This window comes from Lycium barbarum, chromosome 6 (genome assembly GCF_019175385.1).
Source record: "Lycium barbarum isolate Lr01 chromosome 6, ASM1917538v2, whole genome shotgun sequence".
Lineage (NCBI taxonomy): Eukaryota > Viridiplantae > Streptophyta > Magnoliopsida > Solanales > Solanaceae > Lycium > Lycium barbarum.
Genome location: NC_083342.1, coordinates 118,687,468 through 118,701,980, shown reverse-complemented (window position 1 = coordinate 118,701,980; position 14,513 = coordinate 118,687,468). Strand labels below are relative to the sequence as shown.

The following is a 14,513-nucleotide window of genomic DNA, read 5'->3' as shown; positions in this document are numbered from 1 at the left end:
CGGAGTTACCTGGTCGCCGGACGCGGTCTGATCGCCGGATGTGGTGGCAGGTGGGGTGGGGGGGGGGAGATGTTACCGTTGATGGTGGAGGAGAGAGAAGAGAGAGAAATATGTTGTAGCCATTGTAGTTTTTTTTATATATACTATGTTCAAAACACGATTAATATAACATTGTAGTTTATACTCCGTATCTAAAACTTTATTATATTAGTGTTTACTACGAATACAAAGTCTTTTTTGACATTATTTCTTTTGAATATGGGGTTCAATTTTTTTTTTTTTGATATTGCTTGATTTTGTTAATATGGGGTCCACTTTTTTACCGTGAGTTTGGAGATGGTGGGTTCCACTTTTTTTTATATATATATTGCTTGATGTTGTTTAGTATGGGGTCAATATATATGGGGCCCACAATTTATTTTTTTACAATTTTTTTTATGGGCCTGTTTAATATGAGGCCCAATTTTTTTTTATTTTTTTTATATATACTATGTTCAAAACATGATTGATATAACATTGTAATTTGTGCTCCGTATCTAAAACTTTATTATATTAGTGTTTGCTAAGAATACAAAGTCTGCACTTTTTTTTTTGACATTGTTTATTTTTTTAATATGGGATTCATTTTTTTTTATATATTGTTTGATTTTGTCAATATGGGATACTATGTTCAAAACACGATTAATATAACATTTTGTGCTCCGTATTTAAAACTTTATTATATTAGTGTTTGCTATGAATACGCATCGTGTTTAATATGGGGCCCACATTTTTTTTTAACATTGTTTGTTTTTTAAATATGGGATTCACTTTTTTTTTTCAATATTGCTTGATTTTGTTAATATGGGGTTCATTTTTTTTTCCCGTGAGTTTGGATGTGGTGGGTTCCACTTTTTTTTTTTTAATACTGGATGTTGTTTAATATGGGGCCCATAATTTTTTTTTACAATTTTTTTTAATATTGGATGTTGTTGAATATGGGGCCCACAATTTTTTTTTTTACATTTTTTTTTAGGGCCTGTTTAATATGGGGCTCAAAAAAAAAAATATATATATTTTTATGTTGATGGGGGAGGGGTCCACACACGGACGACGAAAGAAGCACCAACCGATGCTTCTAATATAGTAGAAAAGAAATTTATGGGAGCCAGGTGAATGCATCACATGTTGAGACATTAGCTATGTATCCATAAGACGTTAGTTTCCTTTGATCGTTGAGACGTTTCATTTATAAGTATAGCCCAAAAATTGAAATTTGAAAAAGCTTCAACTGTAAGAGACCATTGACGTATTTCAATTTATACTTATCCTAAGCTTTTTTTTTAATCTGGTCGAAACTTTGGTTCCCCCTCCCCGCGTATGAAACAAAGTTTTTCTCACAAGAAAAATGTGTTACTTATTACTACTCCCCCCTGTCTTCCATTTATTCAAATTATATAAATTTTCACCAATATTTTAAAATGTATTTTCTCACCATATTGATATGAAAATAATTGTAATTTATAGTACTTTTTATAGTTCTTAAATATCTCAATTTTAATTTTAAAGTATTGAATTAGTCTAATTCACAGATTAATCAAATTGATTTATTGAAAGCGAAAAATACTACATAAATTGAATTCGAAGAAGTAAACAAAAGAAATATTTGGCAATAAATAAATAGATAGATAAAAAAAGAAGGGAAACCCAGAAAGGGCTAAACCCCAAAATTCAAAACCCCTTGGTTTTTTCCAAAACACAGATAAGGAAGCCATCCATCCCTTCACAGTTGGTTTTAAAAATGGCGAACATGAGGACGGCTATGGATGCTGCATTTTGGGACCTGAACATTTCTACATCCCGAGCCCTTGACGGGACTGCGAGGTCCATTCCAGGAGAGCCCATACCACTTGATGGTAGCACTGCCAGTAGAGCCCTCAGAATCCAACAACTCTCTCTACTCGGAAATGGGTTTCCTCTTGGAATTATTCCCTCTTATTCTCCCACTCCTCGCAAGGATTTGGGATCTTTTGCACTTCAGTCCCTTTTGTTTAAAGTTTCCACTTCTAACTGGTAACTACTTTCAATACATTCACATATACAACTTATAGTTATTATTTTATGTCAATAGTACGTCATCATATGATTTTTGTGTAATTGAGATTATTTACCCTTGCCTATGTTAGGATTGGTATGTCTTAGACACTTGTATGTCTTGTTGTAGGGATAAATTGTGATATCTAGAAACCTCTACTTTCTGAGACGAATTATGTTAGTCTTTGAATTACATGGACCTGAATAGACCAGAATGAAGATTGAAGATTTATATAGCAGACTCCACCTAACTTGGTATTTGATTGAATTGATTGTTCATCTACTGAGGAACTGTGAGGGAATTGGGAGCTTTTTAGTGACCCCCCCCAAGTCCTCTCCTTTTTTTTTTTTTGAAGGCAAAAGAACATTTTTATAGTGACATAAAAAGGTGTAAAATGTACTTATCAAAGGTAAAATAGAAGGCTAAGTATATATGGATACGATTATTTTAGTTTGTCAAATTACTCTGGAGATAGGAAAAGAATCTGGTCTCTTTCTAATGGCATAATGTTGGTTCCTTGACCTTATTGATAAGTGACATTACAACTTTGTAGAATTGGAATTATCACACCGTATCATAAGGTTGAGACCCAAATTTTCTAGTGTACTAGTAACTAATTTAATTTGGTAATGTGATGTTGTTCTATACCGGAGATTCAAACCTATATCTACATTTCAACTTTGTGCATTTATATTTCATTTTTGAAATAACAATTCGTCAACCGGTGTATGGTTAGTTATCTTAACGCAAATATCTTGAGCAAGGAGGATGTTTGGATTCTCCTCTCTCTTTTTTTTTTTTTTTTTTGAAACTGAATTTGGATTCTCCTTTTACTGCTGATGCTAATTTGGTAACTGTTTCTAAGTGTCTTATGGACTTGTCGTACACCCAACTTTGTTCAGTTTGATAACAGTTTGTCGTACATGCCTTTCCCAGAAGCTTCAAGATAGCAATTACACTTTCCTATTTGTCAAGACCCAGGCCTCTCCTTATCCTCCCCCCTTTACCCCAACCAGGCGAGCCACCTGTGAAAAAGGAAAGCATTCTAATCTCCGGAATTCAAAAGAGACTTCTGTAAAAGTTTCTCGGAGAAACTCTCTTTGTGCTCTCCAAGCTTGCATGTTATCCCCTATGGGGCAGCAATAAGATAAGGACACCCTTTGGCTTCAGAAAGCTTGCAGTTCATCTCTCTTGATCAATCACATGCATGTTGCATTTTATCCCCTTGAAAAATTTCATTAAAATGTCTGAAATATCCTCTATTTCTTTGTTTAAAGACTCTATAACTAAAGTATACATCACTTGTCATTTTTTCTTCAGTCGAGAAGCTGTAGCACCTAAAAGCTTATAAGATTATCCTAATTATATGAGTTATTGGTTGGTCTACTAATAAGCGACTCTATGATGACTCAAGATGATGTAGTGAAAATTCAAAATGTTGCCTCCAATGACTGTTAATTATTAGGGTTTATGTCTTAAAATATCATGTTTACTACTATAAATGTTTCCTGTATAAGTAAAAATAAAATTGAACTTGTACAAAGTAGTAGTTGAATACTATTTGTTTAGGTGGCCAAACATTGCTGATCTTGAACTTGAACTACTCGATCTTGTATATAATTTTGCAACTGCTCATATTTCTTCAAGAACACCAAACTGTCTAAAATACTAAACAAAATTATATTGATTCAATAGAAAGCACCATATATTGTTTAAATGAACCAAGTTCTTATACTGCTTTTTTTTGATTGGTCACAAAGTTCATATGCTTGGAAGTTGGAATGGATGCATTAGACTTTTGGGTGGAAAAAACGAGTGCATAATGCAATGTACTTGGTGCGGGGGCAAAAAGTTTTTTTCTTAAGTAGAAGAGAGTTTTCAGTTTACATCCAAACCAAGTGAGACACTGTGCACATTTTGGAAACAGCAGAGAAATATGTTTTTGCCAAAGATCTTTATCCTCAGACGTTTTGCATCAAACCTATAGCATGTTTGACTATGTCTTCCAACTAGAAGATATTTTGTGATCTTCATTTCTTTTATAGCTGAAAGAGCTGATTGCTTACATGTGCTTGGACTCTCTGAAGCCTCTTTTTGTATACAAGATAGATGACTTATTTATTTACGAATTTATCTTCATAGGTGGCTTGGATTCACAGGTCAGCTTCGGCCAAAGAAACTGGTATCGGACATTAAAGCTGAGTTATCCAGTGTAGATGAGTGGGAGCTGCCAGTACTAAAAGACATTGGCAAGCATTTCTTGGAAAAGTCACTTTATGCCTTTGGTCTGTGCTCACAGCTATCCCTGACACCCTCTTCTTCTCTGTTATTGAGCACAGAGAAGCATGGCGAGAAGAAAGGACGCCGCTTGAGGGCCATGCTTTTTCATAAGGCAAGGATCTGAAGTCCTTTAACATTTGGTGCACTGCTATTGGAATGTTATATTTTGCTTTTTTAGATGCTTTCTTTATTATCTTTGTTTTTGTCAAGTCAATTAGCTTCGTAGTGCTATCTTCACTTTGATTAGGAGTAGTCTTATAAGTTCCTAATAGGATGGTAATTGTAGCTTTAAGATTTTAGTATGTTTAAGGTGTTTGAATTTTCAAAAGAAGAGTTTAAGAAATTTAATCTTTAATTCCTGATATTACTAGTGATGCGCCATGTCGCGATATGTGCTTTAATTTTAGTGATGCATTTTGCTCATTAGATGTGCTTTTTCTACTAAAGTTGGGATGGCGATGCTGCACTGCATCCACCTTTGTCAACGTCCTATAAACTCATAATTTCATAATACTACACTTCGAAAAGACAAAACTTATTGTGATGTGCGTAATATGACGAAATTGCCAAAGTTTTAAACTCATGAAAATTTTCAAACATTCAGTTTCTGATTAAACTTGGTGGTTTTTTTCAGCGCAACACATTATACTTGATGCTTTTAGATTTCGTAAAAGATGCAGACATATTGCCACCCTGCATCTTTTGGTCTTCATATTCGATACTTTAAGCCTGTTGCGGATCCAGAGTAGGTATATAATACATGTTGTGGCGTCTGTTTTATTGATTGTTGATTTTCTATTTTGTTCCTTAGATTTGTGTCTCGTTTAGGGAAACATTATTATCCCTCTGCGGTCTTGGTCTTTAGCATGCTGTAAGAGTTTTGGAACCTAGAAGGCTACTTGACTTCGTACTTACTTTTGTGGTGCATTTAAGCAATGTCAACCATGGGTTTTTCCCTGTATAACTAACCTAAAGATAGTTTGCTTAGTTTTCTCACTTTTTTTTAAATCAACTTGGAGTCTGTTGCCTCTTTGATGATATTGAAATACTTCAGCGGAGAAACAAATCCAAAATTGCTTCAGCTGGAGGAGAATAAGATAAGAAGAAGTAAAAGGAAAGTGGATCCCAATTTTTTCTCCTAGCTCACTTTTTGAAGAAATGAAGAATATTCCTGAGACTTATGCCAAAGAAGTAAAATATGGAACATATAACATCCATGTAACAATACATGACTTTATCTTAGCATGCTCATCTCTGTTGTTTAATTTATATTCCCTTGCTTATTAGCATTTACTAATGTGATGTTTGATTCACTGTTCTTCCAAATTCATTGCAGCTTCCTGATCATGACATTACATTGGAAGCAGCATGGCCTGAGCTATTCATAGACCATAAGGGGAGATATTGGGAGGTCCCAGAGTCAATATCATTGGACTGCTCATCGCTGGTTTCCGATGATGGATTGCGATACCGTTTTGGTTTACATAAAAATGGTGGCCATCCTCGGGCTGTTGATAACATTACTGATGAGCCACCACTCAGTCTGATGCAAGGAATATGTGGAAAAGCAGCCCTTTCTTATGAGAAAAGCAAAGATTTCTGGAGACTCAAGGCAAAAAAAGAGGACATCATTATCGAGACAGAAGAGGGACGGTTTTATCGCCCTTCTTATGATATTCGTCTTAGAGAGCCTCATGCAGCAGTATCTGGAATTATTGGTAATTCACCTCCTTACAAAAAAACTATAGTGTACTTGATTGGATATAACTTAGTAGTTTCTTGATTCTTTCATGTTGCTGAACTTACACCGGGATTTTACAGATCTAGATCTAGACTTCTAACTGAATACGAATTATCAGTGGACTTAGAATTTAAATTTCCAGCAGTAAGATAAATGCCTAGTTTATTCAAATATATAAACAGTTGAGCTTTATCCATTCCAGTCTGAACTTTCTTGAGGTGCTTTTGCTAGAATCTGGGGCATTATTTCTGTGGAGGTATTTTGTACCCAATGTGAAACACTTCTATGATAATTGCTTGACCCTCCTTCAAAAGTATTATTTTCTTTTCTTAGGTAATTTAAATGACTTAATGCGTATGGTTAATTCATGAGCATGTTCCTTGAATATTGAAGAAGCGAACAGTATTTTCCTTTTGAAAGCTCTGACCAACTTTATAATATTTGGAGAACTGAATTCCTTCGAGTTTCTTAGCACCGATTCTTATGAAATTCGTGGTGTGACAATTTCATGCATATATTAATGCTATCCAACAGTGCTACTCCGAAGTCACAGCATTCACAAAGTAGCTTTACTTTCCTATTCTCCTGTCTAATCTTGTACTTTAACTTGTTGCTATAGGAGGAAGTCTTGAGGCATGGCTCAACAATGGTAGCAGTAGTCCTTCGGATTCGAGGCATAGAAGTCCCTTTGGTGTTGATTTATTTGGTTCACTTTGCTATACTTTTCAACATGGTAAATTCAAAGAGTATTTTGGAGACCTCACAAGGGTAGATGCTCGTCTAGATGTCGCATCTGCTTCAGCGTTAGCCAAACAGGTTTCAAAAGTCTTCAGAAAAGCATCAGCTGATAATGCAAGAGATGTGCTCGCTTCACCCAGGCTCGAATTGATACTTCAGCAGCAGGTAACTTCCAAATATTTATTCTGTCACATTGTCTGCATAGTAATTTGAACGTATCAGCACAATTATTAGATATTGTATAGACTTTTTAGTATCTGTAGCAAGGAAATACATTTTGGGGAAAAACAGATAGGACTGACGGCGTGTTTGGTACGGAGGATTTTCCAATTTCCCCATGTTTGGTTAGTCCAAAATGTTTTAGAATGTATTTTCTCTAGGATAAAAGCTCCTTAAAACTCATGAAATGACTCCTCTACTGAAAGTAGGGAAACGAAATCCATCAGTGGCATTCCAAGCTCATTGTCTCCTCCTCGCCCCCAACCTCACCCCTTGAGTACCAAGCCCCCCTCCCCCCCGCTCCGCACTTCCGCATTACATTACATATAAATGCTCTAGGGGCTATTTCTTTTGCTTACTTATCAATCACCAGAAATAAGTACGAAATCCTCTTATTTACAAAGAAAACATCTTCCTTCATACCAAACACACCCTGTACTAGAGTTGTTTCATGGTAAAGCCTAATCAGTGCTGCTCATCCACTGACCCACCACTTCTTATGGTGCTTTGTGATTTACAAACTTAACTCTTGCGCGGGGTGCATAGCTAAAGCTCTGAATGCTTCGCCAATGCCAGTTTGAATGGCAGAATTTTTGTTCCTAACTCTTTTTTGGATAATCTAGGTTTTTGACAATGATTTTTAATTCTATGTTTGCTCTTCAAATGCAGGTAGCCGGACCAATTGTGTTTAGAGTAGATTCAAAGTTTTCGCTCAATTCACCAGCTGGCGGGCCTGGTGTACAATTGGAAGATTTTGTATGCAGTTTAAATTACTCTCTAAAGCTTCTACAGTCTGGGAAAGTGGTAGCATGGTATTCTCCCAAAAGGAAAGAGGGAATGGTTGAGTTACGCTTATTTGAGTTTTAGAACTTTATTCAATGGTTTGTAGTTAGGGTTCTTTCATTAATACTGATATTCTCACATTTGACCCTGGCAGCTGATTCATAGGTCATTTTTGTTCGTTCTTTCATACTATTCTCCTGACTTTTAGTTAATTGTTTTTTATTTTTCTTAATTCATATTTTAAAATAGCCTTTGTTTAGAGGACCAGAAGATAAGAAGCTACAATACGCCTTTGACGTTTCTCAGAAATGTTTTGGAAAATCAAATGTTCCTATTTGTCAATGGTATTATGCTACTGAAAGCATTCAAGTCCGGCAAATCATAAGAGTAGAAGAGGCTCAAACTAAAAATGGAAAAAAAAAAAAAAGGTAGAAGTTATAGATAGTTATTGATTGTGCGCTTTCTAGGCATCATACTGCTGAAAGGCTAGGCTTCAAGCCTATCAATGCTGGTGGCAGGTGGCTTATGATAGTTTACGTTGTAGAATTTAGAGATTTGATTTTTTGTGAATACACCAATCAACGAAAATGACTCCTGTAGCTGTCCTCTTTGTTTCTTCTATTGACATTACAAAGTATGATTCTATTGAACGAGATACCTTCACTATGCCCCTCACTTGATCTGGATTTGGACTAAGCTGTATCTGTGGTAAAGAGGACGGAGAATCAGTCTTTTGATCCTCCTCACATGTACCCTTGTCTGGTGAATTAAGCTTCCAATTCAGACGATGTGGACGTTGGAGTAGCAGTTGTCATTAGAAAGGAAAGGTTAACACACTGTTTAGATGAATTTGCAGATCGTAAGATAAAAGTAACAGGCATATACAATGCGAGAATTGGATGGACAAGAATTCTTTGTGAACTCAATAATGGTCTGAATGTAGTTTTGATTCTTTATGCAGTAATAGTTATTGAAGAGAAGAAAAATGAAAAACTAAAAAAGAAGAAACTTTTAACTCAATCTCAACACTTACTACTGCCAGTAAACCAAAAAAACATCCACTAAAAATGTTAAATCTCAACATTTTGTTCTACAAAATATGAGATTGTACAACACATCCGCAGTATCACTGTGTTTTGGCTAAGAAGCTGGCAAAACTTAGCGCCCTGACATAATAGAATGCAAATGGGAGACACTTCATTCAACCAAAGCCAGCAACTCGCTCTCCTTACAGAAACAATGCCTGCCACCGGTTCCCAAATCCACCTGATAGGTTGACATGTACAATGAGTTCACAGGAATCATTTCATTTGTCAACAGGACACTAATGAAAGTTAATATGTACAACTAGTAAAACAGAAGTTGACATGCATCAAATAACTACAATACATCCATTAGTTAGCTATTATAGCTAGCCAACTGCAGGGACTATAATTCAGAGCTAATAAAAGCATTAAAACACGTGGGTTAAATATCGTTATATCATATTCAAGTGTATTGTAGAAGCCTTTTTCATTTCTCAATGTTCCTGTTATAGCTAATTAGATTCGTCTCGCAATGAATGAACCACTTTAGGGGTTTAGCAATGTTTGGCAAAACTCACATCTTTAGCTTAGGCTCAGTTTGCTAACTCTATCTGTTATAGCTAATTAGATTTGTCTAGCAATGAATGAACCACTTTAGGGGTTCAGCAATGTTTGGCAAAACTCACATCTTTAGCTTAAGCTCAGTTTGCTAACTCTATCTGATAACGTGTTTGAAATTGAGAGTATTTATTCATCAAAGTCCAGCATTATAGAAGCCAACCACACTATAAACTACAAGCTGACATCAACTGCTTTGACAACCAACAATTCATCATCTGAAAGCATCCCGTCAGAAATCAGATTCAAAACCCAATCTCAACCTTCACATCACAATACAACCCCTTTCAAAAAATTACAGAACCCACCAACATATTGTCCACAACCCAGTTCTCATAGAACCAACGTGACCTACAATGTGATGATATTAACAATTGAAAATGCCAAGCGAAGTTGATGCGGATTAATAAATGAATAGGACAACAATATTACACACTCCTCTAGAATGTGATGCCCATGCTTCATCAAGTTTGTCAAGGTAAATGATAGTTGAGCATTCTTGATAAGATTAAACTACCAACTACCAAGAAGTAATAATAAGCAGGTTCTAGGCCAACAGCAGTTTGACCCATTAATAACCAAGTTAAGTGAACTATTGATCTTAAGTAGTCTTTTTCAACGCAACCTTTACTACATCAAATTCTCAATTTATGAGGAAGCTTATATCAACATCAATTGTCACACTCGTTTTTTCTATAGGCTTCCATATTGTCCAGTAAATCCCTCTTAGGTAGGTAATAAGACCTCCAGTTGAACTCTACTAAGGTTTATCAGGTAAGGCCAGTCTCTCTTTTTTTTTTTTTTTTAAACATATATATTCGGTGATTCCTAAAATTAATTAAGACATTACATGATATTAAGGGAAATAAAATGAATCAAAAAATTCTTGAACAATTTGCAAAAGCTGCTGCCTATCAAACTAGGAGAGAACATATATGCAAGTAAATGATTTTTCTAAAGAAGCACTAGTTCGTCAAGAAGAGAATTCGGATCCTCTAGACAAGACCACAAGATAATTATATGACTGCTTAGGCATGTCAATAAACACAAATAGATCAGCTTTACTTTACTACTAAAGCACATACCTCATAAGCGTTGATGTCAGAGAAAAGAACCTGCAAAAGAACCATACCATTCATTCAGAAGAAAGTACACAAAGGATCAATAAGGCAAGCCTTCATCCCCCTCCACCAAGGGGTGGAACGCAGGAAGGTGCGATTGGAAGCAGACGTGGAAAGCCCTATGATTCAACAATTCTTTCCAAATAAACTAGTACCAGGAACCACTAAATAAAAATTTCAAATGGCTTACCTTCTTCCCAGCCTCTACGTGGGCAACCTCAGAACCAATAGAAAGAACCTAAATTTAACAAAAATTAGTCTCAGTCGGTCATCAAAAGGATATACTCTGTCCAAATGAATAAATAATATGCATAGAACTCACTTCTCCCATAAGATAGCGCTCGAACTTCACTGCCGATTTCGGAAGCAAAACTCCACCAGCAGATTTCTGCACACAAACTCTTTCTTTCAATGGATATTACAGGAAGATATCCATACTACTGTGAATCTGGCCAGTCTTATAGAACATTAAAGAAGACTAAATTTATTCTATGCTAAAGAACATATGTGTCATAGCTGTTGCAGGTCGAATAGCAAGACTAATCTATTTCTTCTCACGTAAGCAATTAAGATTTCCAGGGACATTACAAACAAGAAATCAAATAAGAAACAATCATAAAGGGGAATACGAGGTGGGGAGGACGAATAAACAATGCTCATTGGACTCTGAAAGAGCTAGTAATACCATGCTGTAGTAATCTTAGAAGTAGAACAAATAAGTCAAGTCTGAAAACGTCGTAGAAGGTTCACTTTGGGAAAAGATTTTAAGAGATTACATTACTCATTCTTGCTGAGACCATTGCAAGATGAATCTATATATACACTTAACATACTGCACTAGCATGTTTTATTACATCCGCAGAATATAAACTATAGTTTAAATCTTTCTCAAGGACAACCTTTCGCTGACATACAGTACAAATCTTTTGAACCAGACATAATATTTCCAGGACCCAGCTAACAGTACTTCAAACATATTAAGCATGCTTCCATGGAAAGAATCAAGAATAACAAAAAGATAAACTTCTAGATGACACCTATTGAAAAACAATCAAGGCGTTTTCAGCAGCAACATAAATTTGAGTCACATAGTCATATCTACTTTGAAATATTGTGGTGGGTTTTCAATAGAACTAACTTGATAGCAGCTCCATTTAATACATAAGTCCAGTTTGAGCATTAGATACAACAGTACTATTCAACTAGGTAATATTGGAAAAAAAGAAGAAGAGAAAACCATGAAGAGACAAGTGTAACAGTACCTCAGGCAACTCCTCCAACCGAATCAAAACTCTATCAGCTTGTGGCACAACCTATATTCAAAACAAACAAAAATAAATACCCAAGTCCTTCAAATAACAAAATTAATCACTTTTGACTTAAAATAAGCATAAAAGGTGTGACCTTTGTGGGTTCATATTTCTTGGAAATGGCATTAATTCTCAAAGAACTTCTCTTCAAACCTGTTCAAAACCCAAAAGGGTAACACCAGTAAATAACAAGAAAACATAAAAATGACAATAAATTTAATCAAGAATGAGAGGGGCTATACCAATGGGTCTTTGGGTAGAGAAAGAAGGAAGATAAGTGGAGTGAGAAGTGAAGGGCTTAGCCAATGTAACAAATGTAGACGCCATGGATAAGGAGAGAGAGGAGCAACACTTCACAGTTTAAGAGAATAGTGTTGTGTGAGTTTGGTGAAGCAGTCCAGAAAGGGCAATTAAAGGGGCTTCTAGGGGTATAATTGTAAGTATATGTACAATAGGATCATTGGTTTTTTCTTCTTTGTTCTAGATTGTTCCATACTTTAATGATTTTTTATTTTTTTGGAACCCCGGGAAACCCGTAGCCTCTATTACAGCCTCTGCCCTTCGGGTGAGCACTGGGTAAACCCGCCTCTGTGCAATCACTCGTAAACCGCACTAGATAAACCCCGTGCGACGAGTTAGATTGAGAAGGCATTAGCGGGGGTTTGAACCCGCGGCCTTCCTTATGGAGGCCTCCCCTCAAACCAACTCAACCACACCCGAAGGTGCACTTTACACCCGAAGGTGCACTTTAATGAAAATTAGGAATGAATCTTCTTTTATTTTTCCATCGTTTGGAGAAAAACGTTATAGGCACGTAATTGTTCTAATGCTCCGAAAATATTAGTTTGCCGGAGTGTTAATATCTCACGTAATCAACATTATAAAGGATTTTTTTTTTTTTAAAAAAAGATGGTAATATTGATATTCATAAACAACATAAAGACAGTACTGGAATTCTCGGTAAAAATGCGCAAAAAATCTAAAATATAGCGTTTTTCTAAAGAATATAGGAAAAAATAAGATAGTATAATCTAATGTAATCCTCTTGATTATTTGTGCATATTTATATTTACACCAAAATTAAAATAAGAAGTTATAATTTAATTTAATCCTCTTGAGTTCAAATCTCCTACCAAATGGAGTAACAAGTTTTAACGCTATTAAAGTTTTATAGGACCTAATGTGTGTATCAAACCACTGATATCGGTTCGAACCTACTCATTAGTTTGTTGAGCCTAATTCATCTTCATCTATTTGAGGCTCACTCCAATTGAACATCTCCTCTTTCTCTATCCGTCAAAATCGAGAATCTTTAGTCCATGTGACGGTATTAGAGAATACATTTACTCTTTATCGATTCTTCAAAGGTTTTCAAGGAAAGGTCTTACATTAGCAAAAAATAAAAATAAAAAGGATACAATAAATTAAGACTGTGGATGAAGTGTCTATTCACTGTCAAACTTATAACAAAAAAAAAAAAAAAAAAAAGGGCATATAACCCTTTTTAAAGCTACTAGTGAAGGTTGTAAAAATTTGGGAAGTAAACATGGCTGCTATTATAATATATATATACTAGATGGCCTACGCCCGTGATGCGCACGGGCCCAATACTTCGGATTATAGTGTATGTATGTATATGTAGTTGTGTTTAGATAGTGATAATATATATATATACACACACACTGCGTTCAAAATACGATTAATATAACATTGTAGTTTGTGCTCCGTATCTAAAACTTTATTATATTCATGTTTGCTACGAAAATTTATTAATACTTTTTAAAAGAGAAGAATCGTTTAAAAGAAAACTATTTTCTTCTCTTTGAGATAAAATAATAGCAATATTTAAGCATCAGTTGATACTTTCAATTTTAATTTTATTTGCTCCCACTAATGGGTTGATACGCATGTGGCAATGAATCAATCATTATTGATTTAATTGTTTCATTTTCTAAGCACTTTTTTTTTAACATTGTTTGTTTTTAATAGGGAATTCACTTTTTTTTTTTTTTTAATATTGCTTGATTTTGTTAATATGGGGTTCACTTTTTTTCCCCGTGAGTTTGAATGTGGTGGGTTCCACTTTTTTTTTTATCTTATTTTAATATATAAATATTTTAAATATGTTGTTGTACAATAATTTCATTTGCTCTCACTAATGGGTTGATACGCATGTGGCAATGAATCCATCATTATTGATTTAATTGTTTGATTTTCCAAGCATTTTTTTAGGGTAATTTAGTCGTTCATTATTAGCTGACTAGATGGCCTCCAATACTTCGGATTATAGTATATCTATGTATATGTAGTTGTGTTTAGATAGTGATAATATATATATATATATATATATATATATATATATATATATATATATATATATATATATACACACACACTGCGTTCAAAATACGATTAATGTAACATTGTAGTTTGTGCTCCGTATCTAAAACTTTATTATATTCATGTTTGCTACGAAAATTTATTAATACTTTTTAAAAGAGAAGAATCGTTTAAAAGAAAACTATTTTCTTCTCTTTGAGATAAAATAATAGCAATATTTAAGCATCAGTTTATACTTTCAATTTTAATTTCACTTGCTCCCAT

General features: G+C 34.8%; 2 protein-coding genes across 2 annotated transcripts; one reads left to right on the top strand and one right to left on the bottom strand.

The window, feature by feature from the left end:
* Positions 1-1,690: 1,690 nt before the first annotated feature.
* On the top strand, positions 1,691-8,022 carry LOC132645845 (protein TRIGALACTOSYLDIACYLGLYCEROL 4, chloroplastic). The gene is made up of 5 exons (XM_060363082.1): positions 1,691-2,052; positions 4,217-4,466; positions 5,691-6,072; positions 6,715-6,998; positions 7,722-8,022. The coding sequence occupies exons 1-5, from the start codon at positions 1,781-1,783 to the stop codon at positions 7,917-7,919; spliced, it is 1,386 nt and encodes a 461-aa protein (XP_060219065.1). The 5' UTR covers positions 1,691-1,780; the 3' UTR covers positions 7,920-8,022.
* Positions 8,023-8,735: 713 nt separating this feature from the next.
* LOC132645847 (10 kDa chaperonin 1, chloroplastic) lies at positions 8,736-12,314 on the bottom strand. The gene is made up of 7 exons (XM_060363083.1): positions 12,152-12,314; positions 12,004-12,062; positions 11,862-11,912; positions 10,922-10,987; positions 10,790-10,837; positions 10,564-10,593; positions 8,736-9,101 (listed from the first exon to the last, which is right to left on the bottom strand). Exons 1-7 carry the CDS (start codon positions 12,234-12,236, stop codon positions 9,033-9,035), a joined length of 408 nt encoding a protein of 135 aa, XP_060219066.1. The 5' UTR covers positions 12,237-12,314; the 3' UTR covers positions 8,736-9,032.
* Between the last annotated feature and the right edge of the window lie 2,199 nt (positions 12,315-14,513).